This window comes from Vigna umbellata, chromosome 4 (assembly GCF_029865625.1).
Source record: "Vigna umbellata cultivar VRB3 chromosome 4, Vumbellata_1.0, whole genome shotgun sequence".
NCBI classification, from domain to species: Eukaryota; Viridiplantae; Streptophyta; class Magnoliopsida; order Fabales; family Fabaceae; genus Vigna; species Vigna umbellata.
In genome coordinates, this window is record NC_142168.1 from 36,233,684 (window position 1) to 36,261,370 (window position 27,687).

At 36.5% G+C, this 27,687-nt stretch overlaps 3 protein-coding genes across 3 annotated transcripts; 1 reads left to right on the forward strand and 2 right to left on the reverse strand.

Moving 5' to 3' along the window:
- Positions 1 to 3,901: 3,901 nt before the first annotated feature.
- On the reverse strand, positions 3,902 to 6,555 carry TDF1 (Duplicated homeodomain-like superfamily protein). Its single transcript, XM_047295859.2, has 3 exons — positions 5,758 to 6,555; positions 5,526 to 5,655; positions 3,902 to 4,839 (listed from the first exon to the last, which is right to left on the reverse strand). Exons 1-3 carry the CDS (start codon positions 6,071 to 6,073, stop codon positions 4,086 to 4,088), a joined length of 1,200 nt encoding a protein of 399 aa, XP_047151815.1. The 5' UTR covers positions 6,074 to 6,555; the 3' UTR covers positions 3,902 to 4,085.
- A 1,773-nt stretch (positions 6,556 to 8,328) lies between these two features.
- Positions 8,329 to 12,575, reverse strand: LOC124823610 (putative prolyl 4-hydroxylase 6). The gene is made up of 8 exons (XM_088113587.1): positions 12,282 to 12,575; positions 12,074 to 12,160; positions 11,935 to 11,992; positions 11,381 to 11,485; positions 9,962 to 10,019; positions 9,704 to 9,879; positions 9,538 to 9,598; positions 8,329 to 8,743 (listed from the first exon to the last, which is right to left on the reverse strand). Exons 1-8 carry the CDS (start codon positions 12,383 to 12,385, stop codon positions 8,433 to 8,435), a joined length of 960 nt encoding a protein of 319 aa, XP_087969713.1. The 5' UTR covers positions 12,386 to 12,575; the 3' UTR covers positions 8,329 to 8,432.
- An 8,025-nt stretch (positions 12,576 to 20,600) lies between these two features.
- On the forward strand, positions 20,601 to 26,026 carry LOC148200040 (uncharacterized). The gene is made up of 6 exons (XM_088112825.1): positions 20,601 to 20,623; positions 21,700 to 22,095; positions 22,201 to 23,245; positions 23,822 to 24,195; positions 24,382 to 25,351; positions 25,706 to 26,026. Exons 1-6 carry the CDS (start codon positions 20,601 to 20,603, stop codon positions 26,024 to 26,026), a joined length of 3,129 nt encoding a protein of 1,042 aa, XP_087968951.1.
- Positions 26,027 to 27,687: the final 1,661 nt, after the last annotated feature.

Genomic DNA, 27,687 nt, shown 5'->3' on the forward strand with positions numbered 1-27,687 from the left:
ATCTCTCTTGTACCAAAAATTCATGATTGTCACAATCTTGTAATTATAAACCAATATTTTTTGTTTGTTCCATGCACAAAACACCCTAAAAAATCTTGTCTTGGAGGTTAAAAGGGCGCTTCCAAGACTTACTAACTCGAGTCAAACTACCTTTCTAAAAGTAAGGAATATTGTAGCTAATTAGACGGTGGAAGAAACTTTAAAGAGAAAGAAAAAGGGTTTTATTATATGTAAAGGCATATTTGGAACTTTTTTGTTTTACATGCTAGAAAGATTGGATTTTTGTGAAAAAGTAGATTGGTTGGATTTGCTAATTTCTTATTTCTACTCATTTAGGTGTTGGTAAATGTAAGTCTTACTAATGAGTTCATACCACAAAAAGGGGGTTTAGGCAAGTAGATTTTCTTAGCCTCTTTGTTACTGTGGTGAAATGCTAAATAGTTTGTTAATGCTTTTTTTGGTTGGAAGCTATTACATGGAAATTTGTACTGATAACACTCTAATGGGTTATTAAAGACTCTATCAGTAAGTTGTATGTGGTACAAAAAGAAATTGAAAAGTGCATGTTCTTTTATGTGAGTGTTACAATGCGGTATACATATGAATGCTACCGGAAAAAGAGACGACATTAGCTAAAGCTCATGTGAAAGTTGTCTCTAGGCCTCCTCTGAACAATTTTCAGGACATGGAACTTGTGAACTTGATTTTGATACCAATTGTTTGAGGATAGGGGTCTTTAGTTGGCTTTGAGGTTAACACTGGTAGAAGAGTTGTGGAGCAGGTTGGACGGGCTGTGCAAAAGATTGGTCGGACACTATAATAACTCAGGAGGCTCTATTGAAGGTTGATTGAGCACTGTAGCAGCTCAGACAAGACCTGTTGAGGGCTGGCCGAGCATTGTATCAGCCCAAACAGAACTTATTGAGGTCCTCCTTCCTTCACCTGGGTCTCCCACTCATTCAGAACTCCTCAAAGGGTATACACAGAAGGCATTCTGATGACTAATTCAGTAGATGACTGCTCAATTGATAAGAGATGTTACGTGCATGTTCTCCTAAAGTCATATGTAAGATCTTTATTTATAGTAATTGGGATGAACTTTTATCTTTTATCAATCTAATGATGGCTCAATCATACTTTAATTTTTATTAGGAGTTTAATGAGTTATTACTATTAGGAACAAGACAATAAAAGAGGAAAGACATCTCTTTCCTCTTTTGGAGAAGGTAACATTTTTCCTGCTTTCCAAAGATACAATGTTCACAAGACCCAACGTCAACATGCTTCAAGTTAGGTATTTTACCTTTCGAGATCATGTAGTTTCATTCCTTTCTCATCATATGCCTAAGCCTTTGATGCCAAAAAGAGGAACTGTTGTCAACTTCTGCAACTGATATCATATCCTCATCTGCAGTCATGTAAAGAGATTATTGCTTCTTTCCACGAGCAACAACAAAATTGTCTTTCATTACCTTCCGATGTCCATCTCTAAAGGTGGTGTATTGTCCCTCATCATCTAACTGTCCAACAGATATTAAGTTTCTATTTAAGGCTAGAATATGTCTAACATTATTCAAAGTCCACACGTTTCCATCTTCAAGGTAAACCTTCCCAAACTTTCCAAAAACATAGTTAGATAATAGTTCCAAAGAGGGTGTTGTATGAAATAACGCACCTGAGACCATAATCCATAAGTCAATAGAACTATCTAAACTACATAATAATAAGGCATCTGCAAATTTTATTTGTTGCTGCATTTGCTGATTGATTATAATCTAGTTTCTTGTTGTTGTTGTTGTTCTTTCTTAAAGCCCAACATTGATATGTAACGTGACCATTTTTCTGACAATTCCAACAAGTAATATCATTTAGTACTTTTGTTTATGGTCTTCCTTTAGACTTTGATCTGCCTCAGCCTTGATTATGACCTTTCTGTCTATTTTTTCCTTTATTTTCAACACTCAATGTTAAACCAAGATTAGAACTCGAAGATTCCACTAAACCTCAACATCTTAACTTTTGTAGCATTGTTCATACTCACCTAAAAAAGCTCATAAATAATTTCACATAGTTCATGCTTCAATTAACAAATAATTGGTTTATTTTAGTCCTTATTCATTAGGTTACATTTTAGTTACTTGTCTTTTTTTGTTCATTTTCTTTTTACTTTTCCAATACCCATATTTTCGTGTTACCAAGAGTTTTTAAACAATCAAAGGGTGTATGTACACGGGAAAAAAACAAAAAAACCCTTTATCATTTTCCCGAACGGCTTAAACCGCATCTGCAATTTTCGCATATATTGCTTATTTTCTTTGTTGCATTGAACATTGGCAAACATAAAACGAAAGAATACATAGTAATTCTATTAAGAAAAACAAAAGAATGTTCATTGAACATAAAAAGAAGACACATATTTGCACAACATTAAAAACCAAGAAACTGATACAAAAGAGATGACCCTAATAAAAAAAACAAGGGTGATCAATCACGACCTGAAGAATTACTGATACATAATCCGCAAATGGAAGAGAAAAAACTTCCATGTACCTTATTCTGAGATTTAGATAAAGAAGGTGAAGAATTTGAATGTGTGTCACCTTCATAATTCTCCTGATATGTTCTTCCCATTATGGTTTCTTCAATTTGTGGCACATTTGCCTCCTTGTTCTTCTTCATCTTGTTCTTCCCCGAAGAAAATGGAGCAGTACCAGCATGACCATTGGCTTTTGCTTCCTCGAATTGTATTTGATCTTGCCATATTCTACCAGAAGATCCTTGTCTTCGAAATGAAAACGATGATCTTTGCAATGAATTCATGATATGAATCTAAGTTTTTTCTGGATTGCAATGGAAAAATGTGTCTTCTCTTTCCTTCTCTCAATATGGTTTTGGATAGTGGAGAAAAGCATTCATCTTTGGCTATAATAATCTCTTTTGTTTAGCCTGTTCATGCAAATTTAGTAATTAGCCTTCTATGTTTAGTTCTTATCCCCATAATTTTAGGCTAATTCATTTGGGTTAGTTGCTATATCTGAAAACTTATTACTAAGTGTTCTTATCTACTTTTGGTGATGCTACTTTTTATGGATTGCATAATAATTGAACCACTGATATCTCTTGCTCATTTTTAGGTCTCGGGTTTTTCATTTTAGGATTTAAGGTTATTAGCATTTGAATTCTTATCTATACAGTTAGAATAGTTATTGGTAGCAGAGTTTTTTCTTCATGATTTTAGCAAAATTCCTATGTAATTTTATCCTGTCTTGTATAGCACTATATAGGGTATGTTTGCTAACTTTACATTATATCTATTTGAAGATCACCTAACATGATTTTTCTAACTGATTTTAAGGATAAAATTTTAAAACTTTTTAACAATAATCTTCTTTTATTTCTATCTTTGTTGCATTCTATGATTGATAGTAAAATTAAAATAAATTAAATATACATAAAATTAAGATCTCTATATCAAATAAATATGTCAAACATAAAGTGAAAGATTAATAAAATAAAATAAAAAAATTGTTTAATTTTGAGATTAAAATATGAACAACTGCTTTTTTAGTTATGCGGGTCATATATCCTATTCTGCCTCAACAAATCAGTGATTAAAATACTCAATTCATCTCACTTTTTCTTGTGGGCTAGCAAACATTCTAGCAGTCGACAAAGTGCATTTTCTATTGATCCATGATAAAAAAAAGAAAACTACTTTGAATATTTATTCATATTAAGGATTTCCTAGTACATGGATGCTAAATCGGCATAGCTATATCAAACCCAAAACCTTAAAAGGGATTAATCTTAATTATATCCTTACACATTAACATCCAAAATTCAGTACATGTTTATTTTGTTAAATGAAATACACATCTTTTAAAAAAGTGTTAAAAACTAAAAAAACATTGTAAAAGATTAACAAGAGCTAAATCATGTATAAGAAGCATTGCAAAATGGTAAATCATAACAAAATCTGTAACTGGAAAAACATAATGAATGGTTTAACTTTTTGCTACATCCTAGTGATGTGAGAGTGCTGAGCTTAATAACCCTGCTAATCACCAATAAGCAGAAAAAGACACTTAGTAGTCAAAAGAAGCATCCAAAAGTTCTGGAAATGCTGCTCTTAACTCACTATCCCTGTCCAGAATACCATCTACAAATGAATGACCTTCACATTGCTTTTTAATTTGATATTCCATGCTTCCACCACAACAACCCTCAACTGCTGCAACTCCTTGTTTGTCATGGCCATTGGTTTTGGCATTGATGGAAAGATCAGCTTCACTTTGCACCAGACTTGAGGGGTTCAGTGACCACACAAATGAGTCACTGTGAAGAAACTCACTCCAATCAAAGGAGGAACAATGAGGGGCAGTTTGAGCCTGAGGGGTTTGGCAAGAGTAGGACTGTGGTGAGCCTAACTGGGTGAGGTTGGAAGAAGATGAGGATGAGGTGGAGGATGCAGTTTCACTGAAGACTTGAGATTGCACATTTTCTGTGGTGAGGACTTGGTAAGGAATGTGGTGTTGCCATGAGTGAACTTGACCCTCTTGTGTGTTCTCCACCACTGACTTATTGGAACCTGATGGTTCAGTTTTGGTTGGTGCCATGTTGTTCTTCATCAAATCCTTGTTAACATAAGCCATTTGGTTAGTGGTGGTGGTGTTTGGGAAGCCACTGATGCTTCCCAAATCAGAGAGGACTTGTGATACTGGTTTATGAGTCACTGGATCAATTCCCATCTTCATAAGCTTCTTCCTTAGCTTTGTGTTCCAGTAGTTCTTCACATCATTGTCAGTTCTCCCAGGTAATCTTCTTGCAATTAAAGACCATCTGAAAAGAAAATGTGATTAGATGTCACAAATACGGAGATCGGATTTTTTTTCCCTTTAAATAAAAAAAAGGTTAAAAGAAAGGCAAAGTGAAAAAAATGGGGTTATATGGTTAGCACATTTGTGATGCATGTCAAAGTTTATGGTTAGTTCATTCTCTCAATAAACCAAGACAACACAGTTTATATTTTCCTCATGCAACATATACCAGCAAGTGCATTAAGTTTTGTCATGCTAATTTTGCTTACTTTGTGAGGCTAATAGCTATATCATAAAAACAGAATTTACTAAATTGCATCGCACCCTATAGTGTGATTAGACAGCTTGGAATTAACTATTATCATTTTAGAAATTAAATCCCCTTTAATAAATCATTAGGTGAATGACATGTTAAGAAATTTACTTAACTCGTGATGAAATAACTTATGTTAGGATACACTCTGATACATGCTAAAAAGTATGTTTTAAGTCTAATTTAATCTTATGAAATTAACTTATAAAATAAAATTTGTATTTATTCTATATTATAAATTAATCTTATCTCAGACTTCTAATTATACATGTAGTTAAAAACTTAAAATACAAAAAATGATGACAGATAAGCTCTTTATACAGAAACTAAACTGAAATTTTAGAATGCACTGAGGCCATTGAAGCATTTTAGCAAATATATAGAGTGGAAGATACCTGCTTCCTATGGCGCCATGAAGGTTAATAATGAGCTCTTCTTCTTGGGGAGTAAAACTATCATGCTTGAGGTCAGGTCTTAGATAGTTGGTCCATCTTAGTCTGCAACTTTTACCACACCTATTCAGACCTGCAAACAATTAAAGAAAAGAGAGTAAAGTTGCATCATAACATAGTTATGTCTCTAAATTCCTATTCCTACATTGTTTGGAAAGAAAAGGGTAGAAGAAACCTGCTTTCTTTGGAACCAATGTCCAGTTTCCAGTTCCATGATTGGCTACATAGGCAAGTATTTTAGCATCTTCCTCAGGAGTCCAAAGACCCCTTTTCACATTGGATTTGTCACAACAAGGAGGCCTTCCCATTTTTTGTGAAAAGAGAGACAGAAGAAAAAGCAGAAATGCAGAGTGAATTATGTAATGGTGATGCAATATGCATTGAAGGGTAACTTTAAAGTGGTGAAAGGGGCTAATGTTTAAGATATGAAGAGGCAAGAAAAGCATGCAAATATTGGCTCCTAATAACAACAATTGCATGATTATGTTCATCTTTCTGTAAACAAAAATTTAAAACAAAAACCATTTGTATGACATCAGAAACATAATGCAAGTGCCTTCCCAATTCCTTCCTCTCCCAAAAGCAATATCTATTTCGGGTGCAATTTGAATGACCTCTTTGGTTAGAACTGACAACATTAACTGATTTAATTTGGTAATGCAATCCAAATTCTTTCATCTTATAGTTGATTGGCCTCTTAATAGTACAAAATCTTTGCTTAAGACAAAACAATAATGAAAAAGTACACATAGACCCTGTCACTAGATAGATTCATTCTCAGAGAGCCTGTGTAAGCATCATTACCACTAAATTATGAAAAATAAATTCTACTCTACATAAATGCTGTTTAAGTGAACCTGTGAGCTACCATGAATACAATGCTATCATGTAATCATACTTCCATTTGTATCACATACACATAAATGTATTTGGTATATCTTTGTGTTCCAAAGAGAAGAGGAAAGTCTTAACAAAAGGTTTTTTTATCCTTTCTAGTAAATTTTAGGTTTAATCTTTTCGACATTCCTATTTGTGTACGAATGTCTGAGATAGGTCCTCGTTTTCTAAAATGTATCAAAATGGTCCTTAATTTTGAAAATTGATATCAATTGAGTCCTTTCCGTTAAGTTGGCTGGACGGCGTTAAAAAAATTGATGAGTGGGATGCTGAGATGACGAACGAACGCTCGTCCACCACCGAACAAACGCTCGTCGACCTCTTATCGCTGGACGACCGTTCGTTCCACACTGGACGACCGTTCGTTCGGTGGTCGACGAGCGTTCGTTCACTGGTGGACGAGCGTTCGTTCGCTGGTGGACGAGCGTTCGTTCGTCATCTCAGCATCCCACTCATCAATTTTTTTAACGCCGTCCAGCCAACTTAACGGGAAGGACTCAATTGATATCAATTTTCAAAATTAAGGACTATTTTGATACACTTTAGAAAACTAGGACCTATCTCAGACATTCGTACACAAATAGGGATGTCGAAAAGGATTAAACCTAAATTTTATTCATCAAAGCTATCCCATCCATATTATGACTGATTTTATTTTGTCACTTCCTGATTTTTATATGAAAAAAAAAAGTTTTTCTAAAATAAATTAAATGTTTTGGCATCACTTAAACTCAAAATTAAACTGTTTTCATAAATATTAAAAAAATGCAATATATAACACACACACATATATATATATATATATATAATATGTTGCCATTTTCTTATATACAAAACATAATTATGATAGAGTGTAATAATAACAACAATTAATTATACATTAGATTAATTATTTAAATAATTTATTTTTTCTTAGAATCCAAAAAGTTGAAGAGTTGTGATAAGAAATAGAATTAATCAAATTTTAAATCTTTGATAAATTTGTATATTTTTAATTGAATCTTTTCTTTTTAATTTGTTAAATACTTAATTTTTTTTCATTTTTTTAATTAAATTTTAAAATTTAACTGTTTTTATTTTTCTAAAAAAATCACATAAATTATTGAATAAAAAAATTAAACAATAAAAACTTAATAAAAAATATAAAATATTTGAGAATTCAATAAATTAAAAGTTAGATAAAATTGATGTATAAACTTAAAACTTAATTACACGTAAAACAATTTCAATTTCTTACGAGGAATTATATTTGTCTATTTCTTTTACACTCTATTTTTAGCTTATTTTTATTCATTACTATATCCTTATTTTGTCCTATTTCTCTTAAGCAAAACACTTATAATATCATTTCAGTTCTCATAGACTATCACTTCATTAAAGTCCATTCTTTATATTGTTCTATTCATGGTAAAAGACTCAACTGTGAGTACTTTCAAACAAGAATATTTTTACGGAAGTGCAGTGAGAACAACAGAAACAGTAAAAGTATGATTGAGTACATAAAAATAGTTTATAATTTAATCAAAACTTCTTTTCAAAGTATTTCAGTTAACTCCTTATAATAGTTTATAAAAATATCTTATAATATAACTTCATCTTATTTCACCTTTGATTACTAAAACAACTCAAACAATGATAATCAATTGTCTATAGGCACTTAATCAAGTTCTACTCAAACACAACATATATCCAAAATGCATGAAAAGCGGTATCAGGCAATAAAAACACCCTCTAGACAGAGAATGGTGTATCCAGTTTTATCTTTGACCATTAAAATATGGCTAAAAATTAAATCCTTTGTGTTCTAAGAAAACAGAATGAAATGTACTGGCAGAATTCATGGTTATAGTTCACAACAAAATGAATGTTATATATATATATATACATTATATTTCACAATGTAGTATGTTTCTACATGCATTTAAGTGCAAAGAAGAAAAGGTAACAGACTCTTTAAGAAGAGCAGACATTGCAACTCTTCATGCACTTTCCTTTGACTCCTTCACCTCCAACCATATAAAGTGGATTCTTCTCACATTCACCTACTTTAGCCCACCTATAGCAATTCTCGTTCTCATCAACACAGTCTCCAGTACTCTCAAGTGATCTCACAGGTTTTTCAAAGTCACTAACGTGAATCCACTTGGTTGCAGACCACTTTTCACCCTCAATGACTGGACAGCTTCCATGCAAGCTATTGCTATCAGTAGTTGCATCAAGATTAAGACTGAAGAACAACAAGGCATCACCCTTACGAGGTTTTACTGAAAAGACAAAAAAATTGTTAGATTTATGGGTGAGATTAAAATAATAGTGACACTGAAATATCAAGGATAAGAATAGTTAAGTTCATTCAGTACTGAAAACCATTGAATTCTTAGTGTGTGAAATATTAACAGTCACATGGCAATTTTGATGGCAAGAGAAAGAAAGATGTCTCTACAAAGTCACACATAACCTATATGATTTTAACCAAGTTAGTAAATACCAAATGAAACAGCTAAGCAAAAAACTCCGTTATAATTATTACAATTATAGGGGAAATATTCATTTGCCTCACCTGTTTCAACTTTAGTGAGAAAGGACCAAATTGATATTTTATATATGTTGAAATTATAGGATCTAGTAAGAGAAAATAAGATATACTGCAAACTACTAATTCAATGGTCCTATTTAAAGAGTAATGACTAAGCCAAATACTACTGTACTGTTACTAGAAAAAGGAAAAGCCCAAGCCTACTGGAAGTGTGTTTGTCACATGAGCTTACATCATGAAACTTGAGAGCTCGTGTTGATAAGTTTCTCTAAGAAGGTTATTCAAATAAGCTAAAAATTATACCACAAACTATTTTCATAAGCCCTAAAAACAATGAGTCTCTGCATATGAGACTGCAACATTCATCGTACTAAGAAGGAGAATGTGAAATTATGTACACCACATGATATTATACACCAGAGACCTCCAGGAATGTTTCTCTGATGTAGTTCAAAATAAAAAACATTTAAGTCGAATAAAAAAAACTGCTAATATTTTGTAAAGGCATCCAAATATATATACCTGCATATCCTTTGTGAGCACATTCGGACCAGGTATCATCTTTTGGCTGAAACAACTTTCCCTGAAAATGAAAAATAATTGATCATGATTTCAATTTTTCTTTTTGATTGAGGGAAGGGATTCAGAATGAAACATCAGAGAATCAAAGCCATGAGAAAATATTTACCTCAGAATTGGGAAAAATTGTTTCCCCACCCTTCTCAACATTAGACAGATACATCAATACAGTAGCAATCCGATGGCCACCCATAATTTGATTAGCTTTGTCATGGAAGTAATCAAAGTGTGGTTCATACTTCTCACCATTCTCATAGTGCAATACTTGCATTGACTCACCATTCTCTGATGCAATGGACATACGTTTATATTAAAGAAAAGAAAAGCAAATACTGAACTGGATCAAAGAATGATATTGTTTACTAACCTACAGGAAGGAATGTCCATGCAGAAACTCGGCATTCAATATCAGCAACTGTTTCATCCTTAAAAGATCAAATATAGAAAAAAGAGGAAATCAATAGCTAAATGCAAGTGTCACAAAGCTCTGTTAAAATAAATTTCAGCTCATCAAATTGAAATAAAAAAGTTGCAAAGAAATTATGCTAATTTTCCCAACAATCAGTAGTAGATGATTCTGAGAGGAGAGGTGAATTACCATCGACAACTATATTAGATTCGTATAGGCACTCTAACTATAAATGCTATTTAAAAAATATGAATCATCAGACTACTTTTTCTTTCAAGTAGCTTATGGGCTCTACACACTTTGCTTGTGGTCTACTTTTAGGATTTGGACCCCCTCCTATATATGATGTTAACATGACAGGTTCTGATAAATCATTCTCAACCATTCCTCAAGCTTTTTACTTACCATTGAAATAAACACCATCTAAAACTATGAAAGAAAAATGGAAAACATGTGTCTGATTTTGCGGGACAGTGGATTTATTTACTAGTTTATATTTCAACCATATATAATAAGTAATAAACATAATAAACATTTATTATTTATTAAACAGAACCTCTACTGTTAACAGCAAACAGGATTCAAATCATTTTTTTAACCCCCAGTTTGTTCTCTCGGGATCTCAATCTCATGATTTGACAGATCTTGCCCAATAACTTCAAAGGATATATTTGGTCATGAGACAGAATTATTAACTTGTTACTCTTATGCCCTGAAAGAGTAAACCATTAACCTCTGATAACAGCACTGTAGAACTGACGGTACCAGCCCTCCATGCATGCACATTAAACATTTAAATGCAAGATAGTATCAAAGTCTATCCTAGATTGTAATCATCTCAAACAAGCAAACAGACATTGAGCATGTTCACCACCTCATTTTCCTAAAGAAAAAGCTACACAGAAGTCACAGGTGGATGTGCAAGAGATAAAATTCCATTTCTAGCATTTAGCAAGAGCGAGTGCAAACATTCTGTAGCACACACATCTCCCTATTCACATATTAACTTGTGGTTTTGTACATCTTCACTTCATTGTAGTTATAATTCAATCCAAATTTTGCATACACTTCCATTTAACTTAGTCAAGTTAAGAATCTATCTATACTTGTTTTCCTAAGATCAATCAGACCTCCAAGTCAAGAATCTATCTATACATTTTATGCTTATCATCAAAATCTCCAAGCTAATTGCTAAAACATTTCTCACAATCTAGCATTATTAAAAAACATGATGTATTCATATAAAATTGCAGCCAAAAAATTTTGAAAAAAGAACTTCACCAACCATACTTCTCTATAACCTACATAATTAATCATAATCAAATAAAAGCATTGAAGGTTTTCACATAGCATAAAATAAATTTTGATTCATCACACCTGTGCCTTGTTCAGAAACATTCCAGAACTCGTTCTGACTTCACTCATTATACTTTTACCAGACTCATTATCTGCCACCATAGACTTCTCCAGCTTGTCCTTGGCCTAATATCACAAAAAATCAGACACAAAACAAAATATGATGTATAATCCCATAAAAAATCTCACATAAACCCAATGATAGAGGTTTTAAATTGTAGCCACAATTTCGTCACAACCCTTAATATTGCGATAAATTGCGGACAAATGCAGCCTCAGCAACCACAAAGCGATTGCAGTCACAGAAATCCCAAAAAACCATTAAGTTGCAGCCTAGATCACAGTCGCAGACCCTTTTCTAATGTATTGATAATAAAAACAAAAGGATAAAAATGCCTTAGTTCCCTCAATTTAAGGTCAAAATTGGTCGTAGTTCCTATGCTTTACAAAAGACGAACGGAATTCAACAATTATAGAAAATAAGATCAAAATGCATCGATTACAAAAAATACCAAGACCAAAATCCAGTCATTGTTTTAAAAGTATAAGGACTAAGATCAAAAACTAAATCTAACCAGAGCTATCACATGGTCGCATTCTTCCTCCTTCAAGAATCCCTTGTACAGAAAAGCCCTGCATGACATAATTCACAAAAGTTCAACAACAAAAGAAAATAAAATCGACCCATTTGTCTAACAAAGGAAAAGGTCAAACCTGGGATTCCATGAGAGCTGAGTGACCCGTGTGGGATCAAATTTCACTGAACAGACTCCTTTGTTCAACCCAAGCCCCGATCCATGGCTGAAAACAAACACCCACAAACCAAAACATAAAAAAATGTAAAATTTTAAACTCATTCACGGGCAGAGAGATACCCAAATGGCAAAAGTGCATTCAGAAATAAAATTATCATCATCATTACGTGGCCTTGGCTTCTTGGTCCACACCAGGCAACCGAATGGAGGAAACAGAGATCTCAAAACAGAGGAAACAGAAAAAGAGCGACACGAAACGGCTAGAAACCATGGTGAAAGGCTTTTTCGGTGGGCAATCTGAGAAGAGTGTTGAAATTTATGCAATGTAATAAAAGAGTTGAAAGTGAAAATGTGGGCGTTTTTTCAATCTCGGTTTGTCGTTTTCAGAGCAATGAGGATTCTACGAAACGCCCACTGGTTTTGATTTGGCTTTCTACTTCCTCTGTCTGTTTCTAATGTGTGCTTAAACCCACCTTCTCGAACCTTCGTTTACCGCATCAACACGGAAAAAAAAACATGTTGTACCAGTTTGTAATAATATATTGTTATTGTTATATGTAGTCTTTCTAAGGTTAAATCGCTATTTATTCATCTATTTTAATTTAATATGGTTTTATATTCTAAACATTTAATTTAATTTAACCCTATATTTTATCAAATGGATGTTTGGATTAAAAAATAAATGAACAGGAACATTTTTTGTAACTTAGAAATTTGATTCTTTTATTTATGCTCTCAATCAAAATGAAATTATTTTTTAATATGTTTTCGGTTTCAGAAGTCAATTTTGAGAAGTGGACAATCTTGAGAGTCCAACCACGTCTTTCTCCCATGCTTAAGGTGTGGTGAGAGGAAAGAAATTGTGTGTGTGTCTCTATGTATAAATAAATTAGCTAAATTGTGGTTTGAGAATTTTTAAATTTTGATAATATGTTTTAAATATTAAATAATTAAGAAGATGAAATATACATTTATCTTGTGAAGGAAAAAAATATAAATTATGATTAAAAAATAGGAAATTAAGATTTCATCATCTATATTATAAAATTTAATTTATTTGAATATAGGAGTATATTTGTTTAATTAAATTCTTTTATCTATAATTATCAATAAAGAATATTTCTTTTGAATGTTTGATAATTGTTTTTTGGTTTAATCCTTTTCGACATCCCTATTTATGTACGAATGTCTCAATTGGGTCCTCGTTTTTTAAAGTGTATCAAAATGGTCCCTAATTTTGAAAATTGATATCAATTGAGTCCTTTCCGTTAAGTTGGCTGGACGACGTTAAAAAAATTGATGAGTGGATGCTGAGATGACGAACGAACGCTCGTCCACCAGCAAACGAACGCTCGTCCACCAGAGAACGAACGCTCGTCCACCAGAGAACGAACGCTCGTCGACCTCTTACTGCTGAACGACCGTTCGTTCCACACTGGACGACCGTTCGTTCGGTGGTCGACGAGCATTCGTTCGCTGATGGACGAGCGTTCGTTCGCTGGTGGACGAGCGTTCGTTCGTCATCTCAGCATCCACTCATCAATTTTTTTAACGCCGTCCAGCCAACTTAACGGAAAGGACTCAATTGATATCAATTTTCAAAATTAGGGACCATTTTGATACACTTTAAAAAACGAGGACCCAATTGAGACATTCGTACATAAATAGGGATGTCGAAAAGGATTAAACCTTGTTTTTTCTAATACATATTTTACTATCGATTTTACTTTTATCAATACAAAATACACATAGATTTTTAGTTTTTAAATTAAATACGAAATTAGAATTTGTCTTTTTATGTCAATTTAATGTATTTTGATTCTCAAACTTTAAAATAAATGAATATATTTCCTATAACTTAACTGCATTAAATTTTTTTAAAACATTATGTTTGTTGGCATTGTTTGACACGATCTAGTTTAAATGTTAGTTTAAAATATCGTTTAACAAACCCAAAAAATTAACATCATTAGATTAAAAAGATAATATATTCATTTCTCTTTTAAATATGGCAACCAAAATATATTTAATTTTGAGAGATGGCAAATTCCAATTTCACATGTAAGTTAAAGAACTAAAAACATACTTAATCCTGTAGAATATAAATTAGTTTATCCTTTTGGATTAATAATTATATTTTTTTAATCCAACTAATTATATCTAATAAAAATTTAAAATATAATTATTCTTTTAATATATTTTATATAAATTTAATAATAATTATATATGAATTTTTCAAAATGGACAAATTTCAAATTTTAATTTCTTGAGAGGGAAAGTCTTCTTAAGTATGGTAAAATTATTTTTGATGATGAATTGTGTAAAATGTTTTTTTTCTTAAGTGCTTAAATTGTTAGAATAAAATTAAACTCATGTAGGACAAAGAGTCTCAGATGCATAATTTATGTATGAAAGAGTCTTAGGTGCATATAATAGCAAGAATGCATAAATCTGGTTGTATTAATTGATTAAGCAAAGTCCACGATCAGTTAAAGTGTGTGTGTGTTAGAAACAAAATAGGGTTGTAGTGTCTATTTTAATCGATTAAGGAATTAACATAATCGATTAAAACAGAGAGTTGGACCGAATCAATTAAGGAATTAACTTAAATCGATTAAGTGCATCCGTTTTTTGTATCTTGTATATATAAGTGCATTTGACGTCTATATACCCTTTAATCATGAAAAAAACAGTTCGAGAAAGAATATTTGTTTCATTGTTTTTATGTGCTATTTCTTCATTGCAAGTCAAACGTCTCCAACGAAGCTTTTAGTGACCACCAAAGGTAATGTTCCTTCCACTTAACACAAATATGATGACTTTATGTATGATTTTCTTTCATTTTAATCGATTGGTTTCATGCATAAACTCCATTTGGAGCACCATTGAGTTCTCTTTTCACCCTCACTGACGATAATTATCTTCTCCTCACCCTCACAGTGGCGCCTGTCTACTCCCTCACTATCACGATTGGTTTCATTTTGGTTTTTTTATGTATACGGGTTATTGCACTTTTATTTTAGATACCAATACTACTTCTAAAATTCTGAAAATTTTTGTGGTGTATTTTTGTATTATAGGTTTATTTTCCATGGTTTCCATGAAAGAAAATATTGGCAATTCTTTTTTTAAAAAAAAGCAAGACATTTGTTGTTCATGCAATATAGATTAATTAAGGTCCATTGTTCCTACAACAAACATCAATTAACTTCGATTTTTCCTGCAACATACGTCAATTAATTTGACGTTTTTTTACTATGACATTGAACCTTTGACGGATGTCAAAAGTCTAAAATAACAAAAGTTAAAATCTTTTTTATATTAATAATTAAATAGTAATTTACATATGGTCAAAGTTGATTATAGAAATTATGCTTCAATGTCATTTAATTACTTTTCTTAGAAGAATTATTTATTGATAACTTAAATTTTTATGAGTATTGTTTTATCAAACAATGGAACATAACATATTGTTGTAACAGAAGTTTATAAAGATAAGGTGTAACATCCCAAAATTATACAGTCAGCAACTATATAATAGAATATTAACATGTATTAATATGATAAAGCAGTTTTACCGTAACAGAGAACAAGGTTCAAATTTGGCCGAACGGCCTTACATTTACATACATAAACTACGAGCGCTACAAAAATAATAAGAACGAACGGTTTACAAAAGAAAATACCGAACGTTCAATATTCAAACGCAAGCCAAAAAGGAATGCTTGCTCTAAAGCGGCTCGCTACTAACTACACTAACTAAAAATAACCGAACGCCTTTACTGTTCGGCCTTCACCTCAACTTCTACTAAGTTATCTTCAGCAATAACTTCCTCTTCAAGTGTTTGCTCTAGAGACGCATCTCCCTCTGCTCACATCCACACGGATGATCATTGCATTTGACAAGACGAATATACAAAAACAGACAATACAATGGAAAAATGCAAGGGTAAGCTTATTGAATTTAATTCAAGTAAAACATACAGTTCATACATACCAAATATATTAATTAATTCACAATACATGCATTCAATTCATCCATTAACTCAATCAAATTCCTGGTACTAGACCGACCGTCCGGACTGTATGAATTTTGTGTAGCTACGACGTCCGTGCACCCAGGTGGAAGAGCTGGAATACTCGTCAGCTGCCACCTGAGGTTAGTCCGTTCTGTCCAAGTTACAGTTATGGACTAAGACCTCCTGCCATTCCCACACATGACATACTCCTCTCTACTTGAGAACAAGCACTCACGGAATATCAGGATGAACCGCCAGCTAAGCTTACCACATTCATACTTTACAAATCTCAATCTTTCAACCAAGAGTCGTTCCTCCCTGGAACGCTCGTTCAAAATACACAATCATAATTTCATCTCTTACATCATTCGCACATTTTAATCTTTCATCTTATTCACACTTTCATTCTTAGTTTCACTTCCATAAAAGAACGAACGTCCAGCCCTCTTTGTAATAGAGGACGAACGTTAATACATTACCAAGAGAGGCTCGTTCACGAGTAGAATAAAACCAAGACAGGTTATTAGACGAACTCCATTATAACTTGACTCAGTTAGATGAACTGAATCTAGTACGATCTGGAAAATACTTAGAATGATTTAAGTTCAATAACTCTGGAATGAATCCAATGGATACATAATTCACAAACTTGTTTAGATAAATAAACCGAACACGAGATAATTCAGGAGACAAACCGCCAGTCAATGACCGAGCGCGAAACTAGGCATTTAATGAAGTTTTGGACGAACGTCGCTGAAGTATTGGACGAACGTTACTAGGACTATTGGACGAACGCTATTTAAATTTATGGACGAACGCTATTTCAATTCAGGACGAACGCTATTACCGCTTGTTGATAAGTACAGAAGGAATGAACGTTAGGTATAGGACCGAGCGTTCTTTACCACATACACATTTGGACGAGCGTTCGGTATAAGACCGAGCGCTACTTAGGACGTACGCTTTGGGTCGAGACCCATAGCTAATTCAATACATTTGAAATAAGATTTTTCATAAGTTATAATGTTGAAGTTACATTTGGAACAATATGACTAAGTGTTTAAATATATTCTCAGGCTTCTCAAATTTCTCACAAACACTCAGGGTATTTACGTTTGGCCGAACGCGCAAACGTAAGGCTAATATAAGAGGGCGTTCGTCCTCAAAGAGAATCCTTCCCAAATGAAAGGGTTCAACTACTACAAAGAATTTACTTAGGACTACCGAACGGTCAAAGACCGTTTCGATAAAGAACGTTCATTTTCATATGATTTTCATATTCAATTTCAACATACAGTAACCATATTTTTCAGTATAAACTTTCATGCATTTAATCACTCATATCATGGCACAAATTCATACTTCTTCATACATCATCTCATCATACAACTCATTTTTCAATTTAATCCAACCATAGCACATTTCATCATTTACACGCATCATTTCAGAATCATATTCGCATACCAAAATACAATATCATGAATCATACATTCAAGCAACACTTAAACGCACATGCAGTACAACACAATCCCATGAATTAAATCTAATAAGCTTCCCTTACCCGGATTGGGGTGATCGTTCAAAGAGTGAATGATCTTGTTTCTTCCAAATATGGTTCTCTCTCAACGGTTCTCTTAATCCCTCCAACTAAAACTAACCAAAAGAAAAATGAAAGAGCTTAGTCTACACCATTGCATGCAACTGAATACGGCTTGCAGGAATTCCAGAACGAGCGTCCAAGTAAAACTTACCAGAACTGGAAGTTGTTCGGTTCAATATGAAGCTCTCGGTGCAGGGAACGTCCTCACGGTGCTGAAACGTGAACGGAGCAGAGAATGATGAGTTGCAGAAGAGAGAAGTAGAATGGTTTCTAGAGAGAAGGGAGAGAATTTGGAAGATAGAGAGTTTGAGGAAGAAGATGAAGTGTGCAGAGAAAGGGAAAGAGTTTTCCAGAAATCAATTTTCTCTTCCCAGGCAGGACGTGTGTCCATTCTTCTGCTGCCACATGTCTTCCATTAACGTTTTAGAATGTTCTAAAAATGACATTTGGCAACTGCATGCAGAGTGGTGTGTGTGCGTTTCATGATGGCACTGCTCACGTGTCACATTGCATTAATGAAAGCTGACAGGTGACTAAGCATAGTATTTAATGAGACGTGACATAAGGTCGATAAATAATTTCCTAAATGGATTATATAGTTGTTTTGACCTAAAATTCGTAGAGATAACATTATTAGCTCAATCTTTTAGAACCTAAAACTTCTTTTTTTCACAATTTTATTTTTAAAAAATATCTCAAATAATTAAAAAATTAAATGTATTTAAATTATTTTTAATTTTTAAAGAATGTGAAACTATTTAGCATAACATACCAATAATATATATAAATATGCATTAAATTATACCAATAACAAATATAAATACGCATTAAATTATAATGATCAAAATTCATTCTAATAAAAATCTCTTATTTTATTCACATTCAAAAACATCTCATTCTATTCAGGTTCAAAATATATTGACATTTGTTATCACTACATAGAACACTTTGATTAACAATAGTTTTAAAAAATATTTACAAAATTGTTAATTGATGATAAGATGACTATAAGTATACTGTGAAGCCCTAAATAATTAACGCACCAAAATCCACTCTTTAATCACCATTAAACACGTTTTGACACGTCAAAACCAATCTGCATGCGCCTGCCATGTGTCACTGAGGGAGCGTTCCGGAAAGCTTGGTGGGAAACAAGTGGCATGCAGTGGATTGGACGTTGGTTCTGCGTAGAGGAAGGAAATTTTTACCCTCTGCATGCGCTGTCACTCTACTGTCACGACAGAAGCTTCTAAAACGTTAGTGGAAAACCATGTGGCAGTGCGTGAATGCATGGCTGGCTGGCGAGGAAGAGAAAATAATTTCTCTGATACGCTTCACTTCAATTCAAGCTTTCATCTTCTTCCTCACGAAACCCTAACCATTTTTTTTCTCCAACTTCTCTCTAAACCCTTTCCATCTTCTCTCTACGATCACTCACCACCAGCACCTCTGTTTCCATTTCAGAAACCGTAGGATCATTCTCGGAGCTGTAAGCTTTCAGTTGAACCGATCAAGTTTGCATTCTGTGACTGGTGAGTTCTCTTCCCTGGAACGTTCTTCTCTTCTGTTCCTGCAAACCAAAATTCTGGTTGCATGCGTGGGTTAGGGGTCTGATCTGTCTATGGTTTCGTGATATTAGGTTAAGTGGATTTGGTTGTGTAAGTTGCTGGATAGAAATCTGTGAGAGCAAGAGCGAAACCTTAGCATTTGGAAGTCACTGCTGAACCAGGTAAGGGAAGCTTGAGTAATTTGATTTAATACTTGGTTGATGTTTATGACAGTAAGGAAGTGTGTTGGATGTGAATTGTATGAAATATATGAATTTTGAAGTATGCATGTACGTGTATGTTGTACTGGTTGTATATGATGGTAAATGCTTTGAACTGTATGTTTATGATGTTATTGGTTGAACTGTACGCAGAGAAGTAGAAGCATGATTTAGGATATGATTAAATTTTCTGTATGATTTGGAATGTTAATGTTTTGAACTGGATGTTGATGATGATATGTTAGAACTGGAAAATTTTATATTGATGAGATGATAATATGAATTCTGGAATGTATGAGAATTATGGTGGAGAGAAATCGTAAGTTATGAAAATCTGTAAAGTCATTGTAAAACGAGAAGTCTGGAAAAATATTCTGTCTCTGATTGATCAATTACGCTCGTCCTTGTGCGGTCATTTACCGTTCGTCTTCTCTAAATTTGAATTAGAGTTAAATTCTTTCGTTTTGGAAAGGATGCTGTCTTAGAACGAGCGTCCCCATTTGAAATCCTAAATTTAGTGTCAGTACTAAGTGGCGTTCGGTCTTAGACCGAACGTTCGTTCACAAGAATAAATGATTTGCTAGCGTTCGACCTTATGTCGAGCGTGCGTCTTTGCTAGCGTTCGACCTTATGTCGAGCGTACGTCTTTGCTAGCGTTCGACCTTTTGTCGAGCGTTCGTTGTTGATAGCGTTCGACTTTATAATGAGCGTACGTTCTAAATCACGCAAGGTCTCCTATTCAGCACGCGTATAAATAGCGTTCGTCCTGCTTTCTAAATAGCTTTCATCCTGCTTTCTAAATAGCGTTCGTCCTGCTTTCTAAATAGCTTTCGTCCTGCTTTCTAAATAGCGTTCGTCCTGCTTTCGAAATAGCGTTCGTCCTGTTTTCCAAATAGCGTCCGTCTATACAGTGAATTAACGTTCGTATTTTAAAGAAGTGTAACTAAGAATGAAAGTATGATGTTGAGGGAATTGTGAAGTATGCGAACCATATTTGAGATGAAGTTGTGAAATTGGAATTTGAACGAGCGTTCCAAGGAGGAACGTCTCTATGAATGATTATGTTGAATGGTAAAGTGTGACCAAGGAAAAATCGCTGATGGCTGATCATCCTGATATTCCGTGAGTGCTCTCCTCATGTAGAGGGAGTAGGTCATGCGTGGGAATGGCAGGAGGCCATTAGGGTTAACCTCGGTTGGCAGCTGATGGGAATGCCAGTTACTACACCAACCGGGTGCATGAACGCCTGCGGTTACTTGGATTCACACAGTCCGGACGGTCTGTCTTAGGGTAGTTGGATGATTTATATTTTGCTTATACGTATTGGTGCATGTCTTGTGTGTTAAATGCTTGTGTTAAAAAAATTGTATGTGATATGTATGAATTAAATTACCTAAGCTTACCCTTGCACTCTCCTTGTGATGTCTACTGTTGATGTATGTCCGTCTTGTCAATGCAATGATCATCCGTTGTGGATGTGAGCAGATGGGGAGGCGCCACTTGATGCTATGTTGGAAGAAGAAAATTTGGAGGACGCCAACCTGGTCGAAGTGGAAGTTAAAGCCGAGCAGTAGCTCGCTCGTTCTTAGTAGCTGTTAGTAGTTTTATTAGCGTTTTGGACGTTCGGTTATTGTATTGTAAAACCGTTCGTTTTTAGCTTTCGTTGTTTACTTTGGGGCTCGACTTTGTAATCGCTGGAACTTATAGCCGTTCGGTTTCTGTCTCTTGTTTAGTTGTAAAGACTGATGACTGATTACTGTTAATTGTAATTAATTCTAATTAATGGTAGTTACTATTTATTGGGACGTTACATTTATTGGTATCAGAGCAGTTTTGTTCTATCAAAGGACATGTAGGGTTATGAGCATACTTTGCTTTCGTTGTGTGCTTGTTATGTACTGGATGAGTTATTGCTCATTTAACTTTTGAACAATTCTGACGCTAGTTTTCTGATGAATCAGAGGACGAATGGCGCCTAGACTCCCTCCACCTCCCCAACCGAGTGAGTCCGATACGTCCAGCAGCACTAGGTTGTTGGAAACCGTAGTTGAACGGCTGCATCAACAGAACACCACGTTGCTGGAACAGAACGCCACCCTGATGCAGCAAAACCAAGCTGCTATGCAAGGTTTGGAGGCCTCGCGTGTCAACTCTGAAAACACGCAAAGGCAGTTGATGGAGATCTTGGCTGCAACTAGAGGTGCGCCTGGAGCATCCTCTTCAAACGTTGCCCAACCGAATGCTGAATGGAGTTTGGAGAGTTTCCTTCAGCATCACCCTGCCAAGTTTAGTGGAAAGTGTCTTCCGGACGAAGCTGACCAGTGGCTGAGGGATATGGAAAGGATATTCAATGCCAAGAGGTGTCCAGATGAGAACCGCTTGGCCTACACTGAATACTTGTTAACTGGAGAGGCGAGCCATTGGTGGGCGAGTGCCAGAGCCATTCTGATGGACGCTCAACAGCAGATTACTTGGGAAGTATTTAGAAACAAGTTCTATGAGGAATATTTCCCTGACAGTGTCCGTTTTGCCAAGGAGGTTGAGTTTCTACAGCTCGTCCAAGGAGGAATGTCAGTTTCGGAATATACGAACAAGTTTAAACACTTGATTCGCTTCAATACAATGGCCACTAGTGAGGAGTGGCAGTGCAGAAAATTTGAGAACGGTCTACGCAGTGACCTGAAGGTGGTAATTTCCAGTTTGTGTATCCGAACATTCCCTGCCATGGTTGAGAGGGCTAAGGTGTTGGAGAAGAATTTGGCAGAGGCGGAACGTTTGAAGAAACAACAAACAGTAAGGGGGCCGATTGTCTCGAAGGGGAATGTAAATCAGAGAGGATCCCCTTACGCTCGTCCAGCAGGCAACGCGAGTGGATCCCAAGCCTTGACTACTGTCGGACAGTCTGGACAGTCAAGGAATGTAGCATGTTTTCAGTGTGGAGGACCACATCTTCGGTGGGCTTGTCCTCAACTGAATGGGGGAAAATACTGTACTAAGTGCAGAAGGAATGGGCACTTGGAGAACGAGTGCAGTGTGGGAGGACGTGCGGCAATGAGACCGCCGAACGCTGGGAGAGCTCAACAAGGCAGAGGTGGACGTGCACAAGCTACGGGGAGAGTGTATGCGATTACTGGTGCTGAGGCCGCTCGTTCAGGTACGCTCATCACCAGCACTTGCTTGTTGTTTGGAAAGCCTTGTGGTGTGTTGTATGATTCGGGTGCAACTCATTCCTTCATCTCGAAGGCATGTGTTGAGAAGCTTGGGTTAGTGGAGAGTGAATTACAGTTCGACCTGGTGGTGTCAACCCCAGCGGCTGGTGGGATTAAGACGTCCACAGTTTGTGTGAGATGTCCAATAGAAGTTGAGGGGCGTAGATATAAGGTCAACCTCATTTGCTTACCCCTTCAAGACTTAGAAGTAATTCTGGGGATGGATTGGTTGGCCACCAATCGGATCATCATTGATTGTGGAAATAAGGAGTTGGTCTTTCCAGGAGAGGAGGAGGAAGAATTATCTGTTGATCGTGGTCAGTTGAAGGAGGACATCATGGAAGGAGCGAGCTGTTTTCTGATCCTGACGTATGAAGACAGCGAAATTGAGCGTTCGTCCAATAACGAGAGCAGTGGAGGACGAACGGTAGTAGATGAATTCCCGGATGTCTTTCCGGATGAAGTTCCTGGTCTACCTCCTATCCGTGAGGTCGAGTTCACGATCGACTTGGTGACCACTGCTGCACCCATCTCGGTTCAACCTTATAGGATGGCACCAGCAGAATTGGCTGAGTTAAAAATGCAGATTGAAGAATTGATGGATAAGAAGTTCATCAGGCCAAGTGCTTCACCATGGGGAGCGCCTGTGTTGTTAGTTAAGAAGAAGGATGGCAGCTCTCGACTCTGCATTGATTATAGGCAACTGAATAAGCTGACCATCAAGAACAAGTATCCCCTTCCAAGGATAGACGACCTGCTGGATCAGTTGCAAGGTGCGTGCATATTTTCGAAGATTGATCTACGTTCGGGCTACCACCAGATTAGAGTGAAGGAGGGAGATATTCATAAGACAGCGTTTCGGTCTCGTTATGGTCATTATGAATATGTGGTGATGCCCTTTGGAGTGACGAACGCACCTGCAATCTTCATGGACTACATGAACAGGATTTTCAGACCGTATCTGGACAAATTTGTAGTGTTGTTTATTGATGACATCCTGATCTATTCTAAGAACGTTGAGGAGCATGAAGACCACTTGAGAATTGTCTTGGGCGTGTTGAGGGAGAAAGAATTGTATGCCAAGCGTTCAAAGTGTGAATTCTGGATGAAGGAAATCCAGTTCTTGGGGCACGTCGTTTCTGCAGGAGGGATTGCAGTGGATCCAGCCAAGGTGAAAGCAGTGCTGGATTGGGAGCGCCCACGTTCGGTCACAGAGGTTAGAAGCTTCGTGGGGCTCGCGGGCTACTATAGACGGTTCATTGAGGGATTTTCTAAGATAGCAGCCCCTCTGACTTATCTCACCAGGAAAGATCAGCCGTTTGCATGGACTGATCGTTGTGAGGAGAGTTTCCAGGAATTGAAGAGGAGATTAACGAGCGCCCCAGTGTTGGTCATTCCAGACACGACCAAACCTTTTGAAGTATATTGTGATGCGTCGTTTCAAGGTTTGGGCTGTGTACTGATGCAGGAAAGGAAGGTAGTAGCGTACGCTTCTAGGCAGTTGAAGATCCACGAGAAGAATTACCCCACCCACGACTTGGAGCTGGCAGCAGTCGTGTTTGCATTGAAAATATGGAGACATCATCTGTATGGAGCAACGTTTCAAGTATTTAGTGATCACAAGAGTCTCAAGTATCTCTTTGATCAAAAGGAATTGAATATGAGGCAAAGGAGGTGGCTGGAGTTCTTGAAAGATTATGAGTTCGAGCTGTTATATCATCCTGGAAAAGCAAACGTGGTGGCTGATGCCTTGAGTAGGAAGGCTGTGAGAGTCTCGGCAATGATGGTGAAGGAGCTGAGTTTGGTAGAAAGTTTTAGAGATCTAAGGTTACGGTTCGATTTGGGAGCGAACGTGATTAGATGCTGTAACCTGGTACTTTCCAGTGATGTGTTTGAGCAGATCAGAGTGAAGCAGCGTGAAGATGAGGAATTGACTAAGATATTGAGTGCGCTCGGCACAGATCAGGCTAAAGAATTCAATATTGGTACGGATGGCTTACTGCGCTATATGGATAGAACTTGCGTTCCAAACGATGGTGAGCTGAAGAGGATTATAATGGAGGAAGGACATCATAGCCGTCTTAGCATGCATCCAGGCATGACTAAGATGTATCAGGATCTCCGTTCATCATTCTGGTGGCCTGGAATGAAAAGTGACATTGCACGTTTTGTAGCTTCTTGTTTAACCTGTCAACGTGCAAAGGCGGAACACCAAAGACCAGGTGGATTGCTGCAGCCATTGGAGATTCCAGAATGGAAGTGGGACAGTATTTCTATGGATTTTGTGACCCATCTACCGCGCACAGTCAGAAACCATGACTCGATTTGGGTGATCATAGATAGGTTAACTAAGAGCGCTCACTTCCTAGCAGTTAACTTGAAAATGTCAATGACGAATCTGGCAAAGTTGTACGTGAAGGAGATCGTTCGCTTGCATGGAGTTCCTTCGAGTATCATTTCAGACCGAGACACGAGATTCACGTCTCGTTTTTGGCAATCGTTGCAAGGCGAGTTGGGAAGTCAACTACGAATGAGTTCTGCATATCACCCACAGACGGATGGCCAATCTGAGCGAACCATCCAGACACTTGAGGATTTATTGAGGACGTGCGTCCTAGATCATGTGGGAGTTTGGGATGAAGTTCTGCCGCTCGTTGAATTCACGTACAACAACAGCTTTCAAGCAAGCATAGGGATGGCTCCGTTTGAAGCTCTTTATGGAAGGAAGTGTCGAACACCTTTGTGTTGGTTCCAAGAAGGCGAGAACGTTTTCACTGGACCAGAGTTAATTCAGCAAACAACCGAGAAGGTGAAACTAATTCAAGAACGACTGAAGACGTTTCAAAGCAGGCAGAAATCCTATGCTGATAAGAGGAGAAGACCCTTGGAGTTCGCTGCTGGAGATCACGTGTTTCTCAGATTAAATCCAATCACTGGAGTGGGAAGAGTTCTCCGTCCAAAGAAGCTTTCACCCAAGTTCGTAGGGCCTTATCAGATTCTGAAGAAGATTGGATCAGTTGCGTATGAACTAGCCCTACCACCTCAACTGTCCAACCTGCATCCAGTCTTTCACGTTTCTCAGCTCCGCAGATACATATCTGATCCATCACACGTACTGGAGTTGGAAGACGTTCAGCTTCGTCCAAACCGAACCCTGGAAATGCAACCAGTCCGAGTGGAAGATAGTCGTATCCAGCTCTACAAGGGAAAACAAGTTAATCTGGTGAAGGTGGTGTGGGATGCGAGGACTGGAGACTCAACATGGGAGGTTGAAGAGGCCATGAAGGAGCTGTACCCTCAATTGTTTAACTGGTAAGTTTTAGAATTTTCGAGGACGAAAATTTTTGTAGTTAGGGAGATTGTGAAGCCCTAAATAATTAACGCACCAAAATCCACTCTTTAATCACCATTAAACACGTTTTGACACGTCAAAACCAATCTGCATGCGCCTGCCATGTGTCACTGAGGGAGCGTTCCGGAAAGCTTGGTGGGAAACAAGTGGCATGCAGTGGATTGGACGTTGGTTCTGCGTAGAGGAAGGAAATTTTTACCCTCTGCATGCGCTGTCACTCTACTGTCACGACAGAAGCTTCTAAAACGTTAGTGGAAAACCATGTGGCAGTGCGTGAATGCATGGCTGGCTGGCGAGGAAGAGAAAATAATTTCTCTGATACGCTTCACTTCAATTCAAGCTTTCATCTTCTTCCTCACGAAACCCTAACCATTTTTTTTCTCCAACTTCTCTCTAAACCCTTTCCATCTTCTCTCTACGATCACTCACCACCAGCACCTCTGTTTCCATTTCAGAAACCGTAGGATCATTCTCGGAGCTGTAAGCTTTCAGTTGAACCGATCAAGTTTGCATTCTGTGACTGGTGAGTTCTCTTCCCTGGAACGTTCTTCTCTTCTGTTCCTGCAAACCAAAATTCTGGTTGCATGCGTGGGTTAGGGGTCTGATCTGTCTATGGTTTCGTGATATTAGGTTAAGTGGATTTGGTTGTGTAAGTTGCTGGATAGAAATCTGTGAGAGCAAGAGCGAAACCTTAGCATTTGGAAGTCACTGCTGAACCAGGTAAGGGAAGCTTGAGTAATTTGATTTAATACTTGGTTGATGTTTATGACAGTAAGGAAGTGTGTTGGATGTGAATTGTATGAAATATATGAATTTTGAAGTATGCATGTACGTGTATGTTGTACTGGTTGTATATGATGGTAAATGCTTTGAACTGTATGTTTATGATGTTATTGGTTGAACTGTACGCAGAGAAGTAGAAGCATGATTTAGGATATGATTAAATTTTCTGTATGATTTGGAATGTTAATGTTTTGAACTGGATGTTGATGATGATATGTTAGAACTGGAAAATTTTATATTGATGAGATGATAATATGAATTCTGGAATGTATGAGAATTATGGTGGAGAGAAATCGTAAGTTATGAAAATCTGTAAAGTCATTGTAAAACGAGAAGTCTGGAAAAATATTCTGTCTCTGATTGATCAATTACGCTCGTCCTTGTGCGGTCATTTACCGTTCGTCTTCTCTAAATTTGAATTAGAGTTAAATTCTTTCGTTTTGGAAAGGATGCTGTCTTAGAACGAGCGTCCCCATTTGAAATCCTAAATTTAGTGTCAGTACTAAGTGGCGTTCGGTCTTAGACCGAACGTTCGTTCACAAGAATAAATGATTTGCTAGCGTTCGACCTTATGTCGAGCGTGCGTCTTTGCTAGCGTTCGACCTTATGTCGAGCGTACGTCTTTGCTAGCGTTCGACCTTTTGTCGAGCGTTCGTTGTTGATAGCGTTCGACTTTATAATGAGCGTACGTTCTAAATCACGCAAGGTCTCCTATTCAGCACGCGTATAAATAGCGTTCGTCCTGCTTTCTAAATAGCTTTCATCCTGCTTTCTAAATAGCGTTCGTCCTGCTTTCTAAATAGCTTTCGTCCTGCTTTCTAAATAGCGTTCGTCCTGCTTTC

Excerpts from the sequence above, each read along its gene's own strand:
- TDF1 (XM_047295859.2), bottom strand. The coding sequence starts at position 6,073 with ATGAACATAATCATGCAATTGTTGTTATTAGGAGCCAATATTTGCATG. Across the intron at positions 5,656-5,757 it reads ATTGGTTCCAAAGAAAGCAG|GTCTGAATAGGTGTGGTAAA; the intron begins GTTTCTTCTACC and ends AATTGTTTGCAG. Across the intron at positions 4,840-5,525 it reads CATGGCGCCATAGGAAGCAG|ATGGTCTTTAATTGCAAGAA; the intron begins GTATCTTCCACT and ends TTTTCTTTTCAG.
- LOC124823610 (XM_088113587.1), bottom strand. The coding sequence starts at position 12,385 with ATGGTTTCTAGCCGTTTCGTGTCGCTCTTTTTCTGTTTCCTCTGTTTT. Across the intron at positions 9,599-9,703 it reads CAATTTTTCCCAATTCTGAG|GGAAAGTTGTTTCAGCCAAA; the intron begins GTAAATATTTTC and ends TTTCATTTTCAG. Across the intron at positions 8,744-9,537 it reads TGCTCACAAAGGATATGCAG|TAAAACCTCGTAAGGGTGAT; the intron begins GTATATATATTT and ends TTGTCTTTTCAG.
- LOC148200040 (XM_088112825.1), top strand. The coding sequence starts at position 20,601 with ATGGCTGATCATCCTGATATTCC. Across the intron at positions 24,196-24,381 it reads CAGGAAAGGAAGGTAGTAGC|GAGGTGGCTGGAGTTCTTGA; the intron begins GTACGCTTCTAG and ends TATGAGGCAAAG. Across the intron at positions 25,352-25,705 it reads ATGTGGGAGTTTGGGATGAA|ATTCTGAAGAAGATTGGATC; the intron begins GTTCTGCCGCTC and ends GGGCCTTATCAG.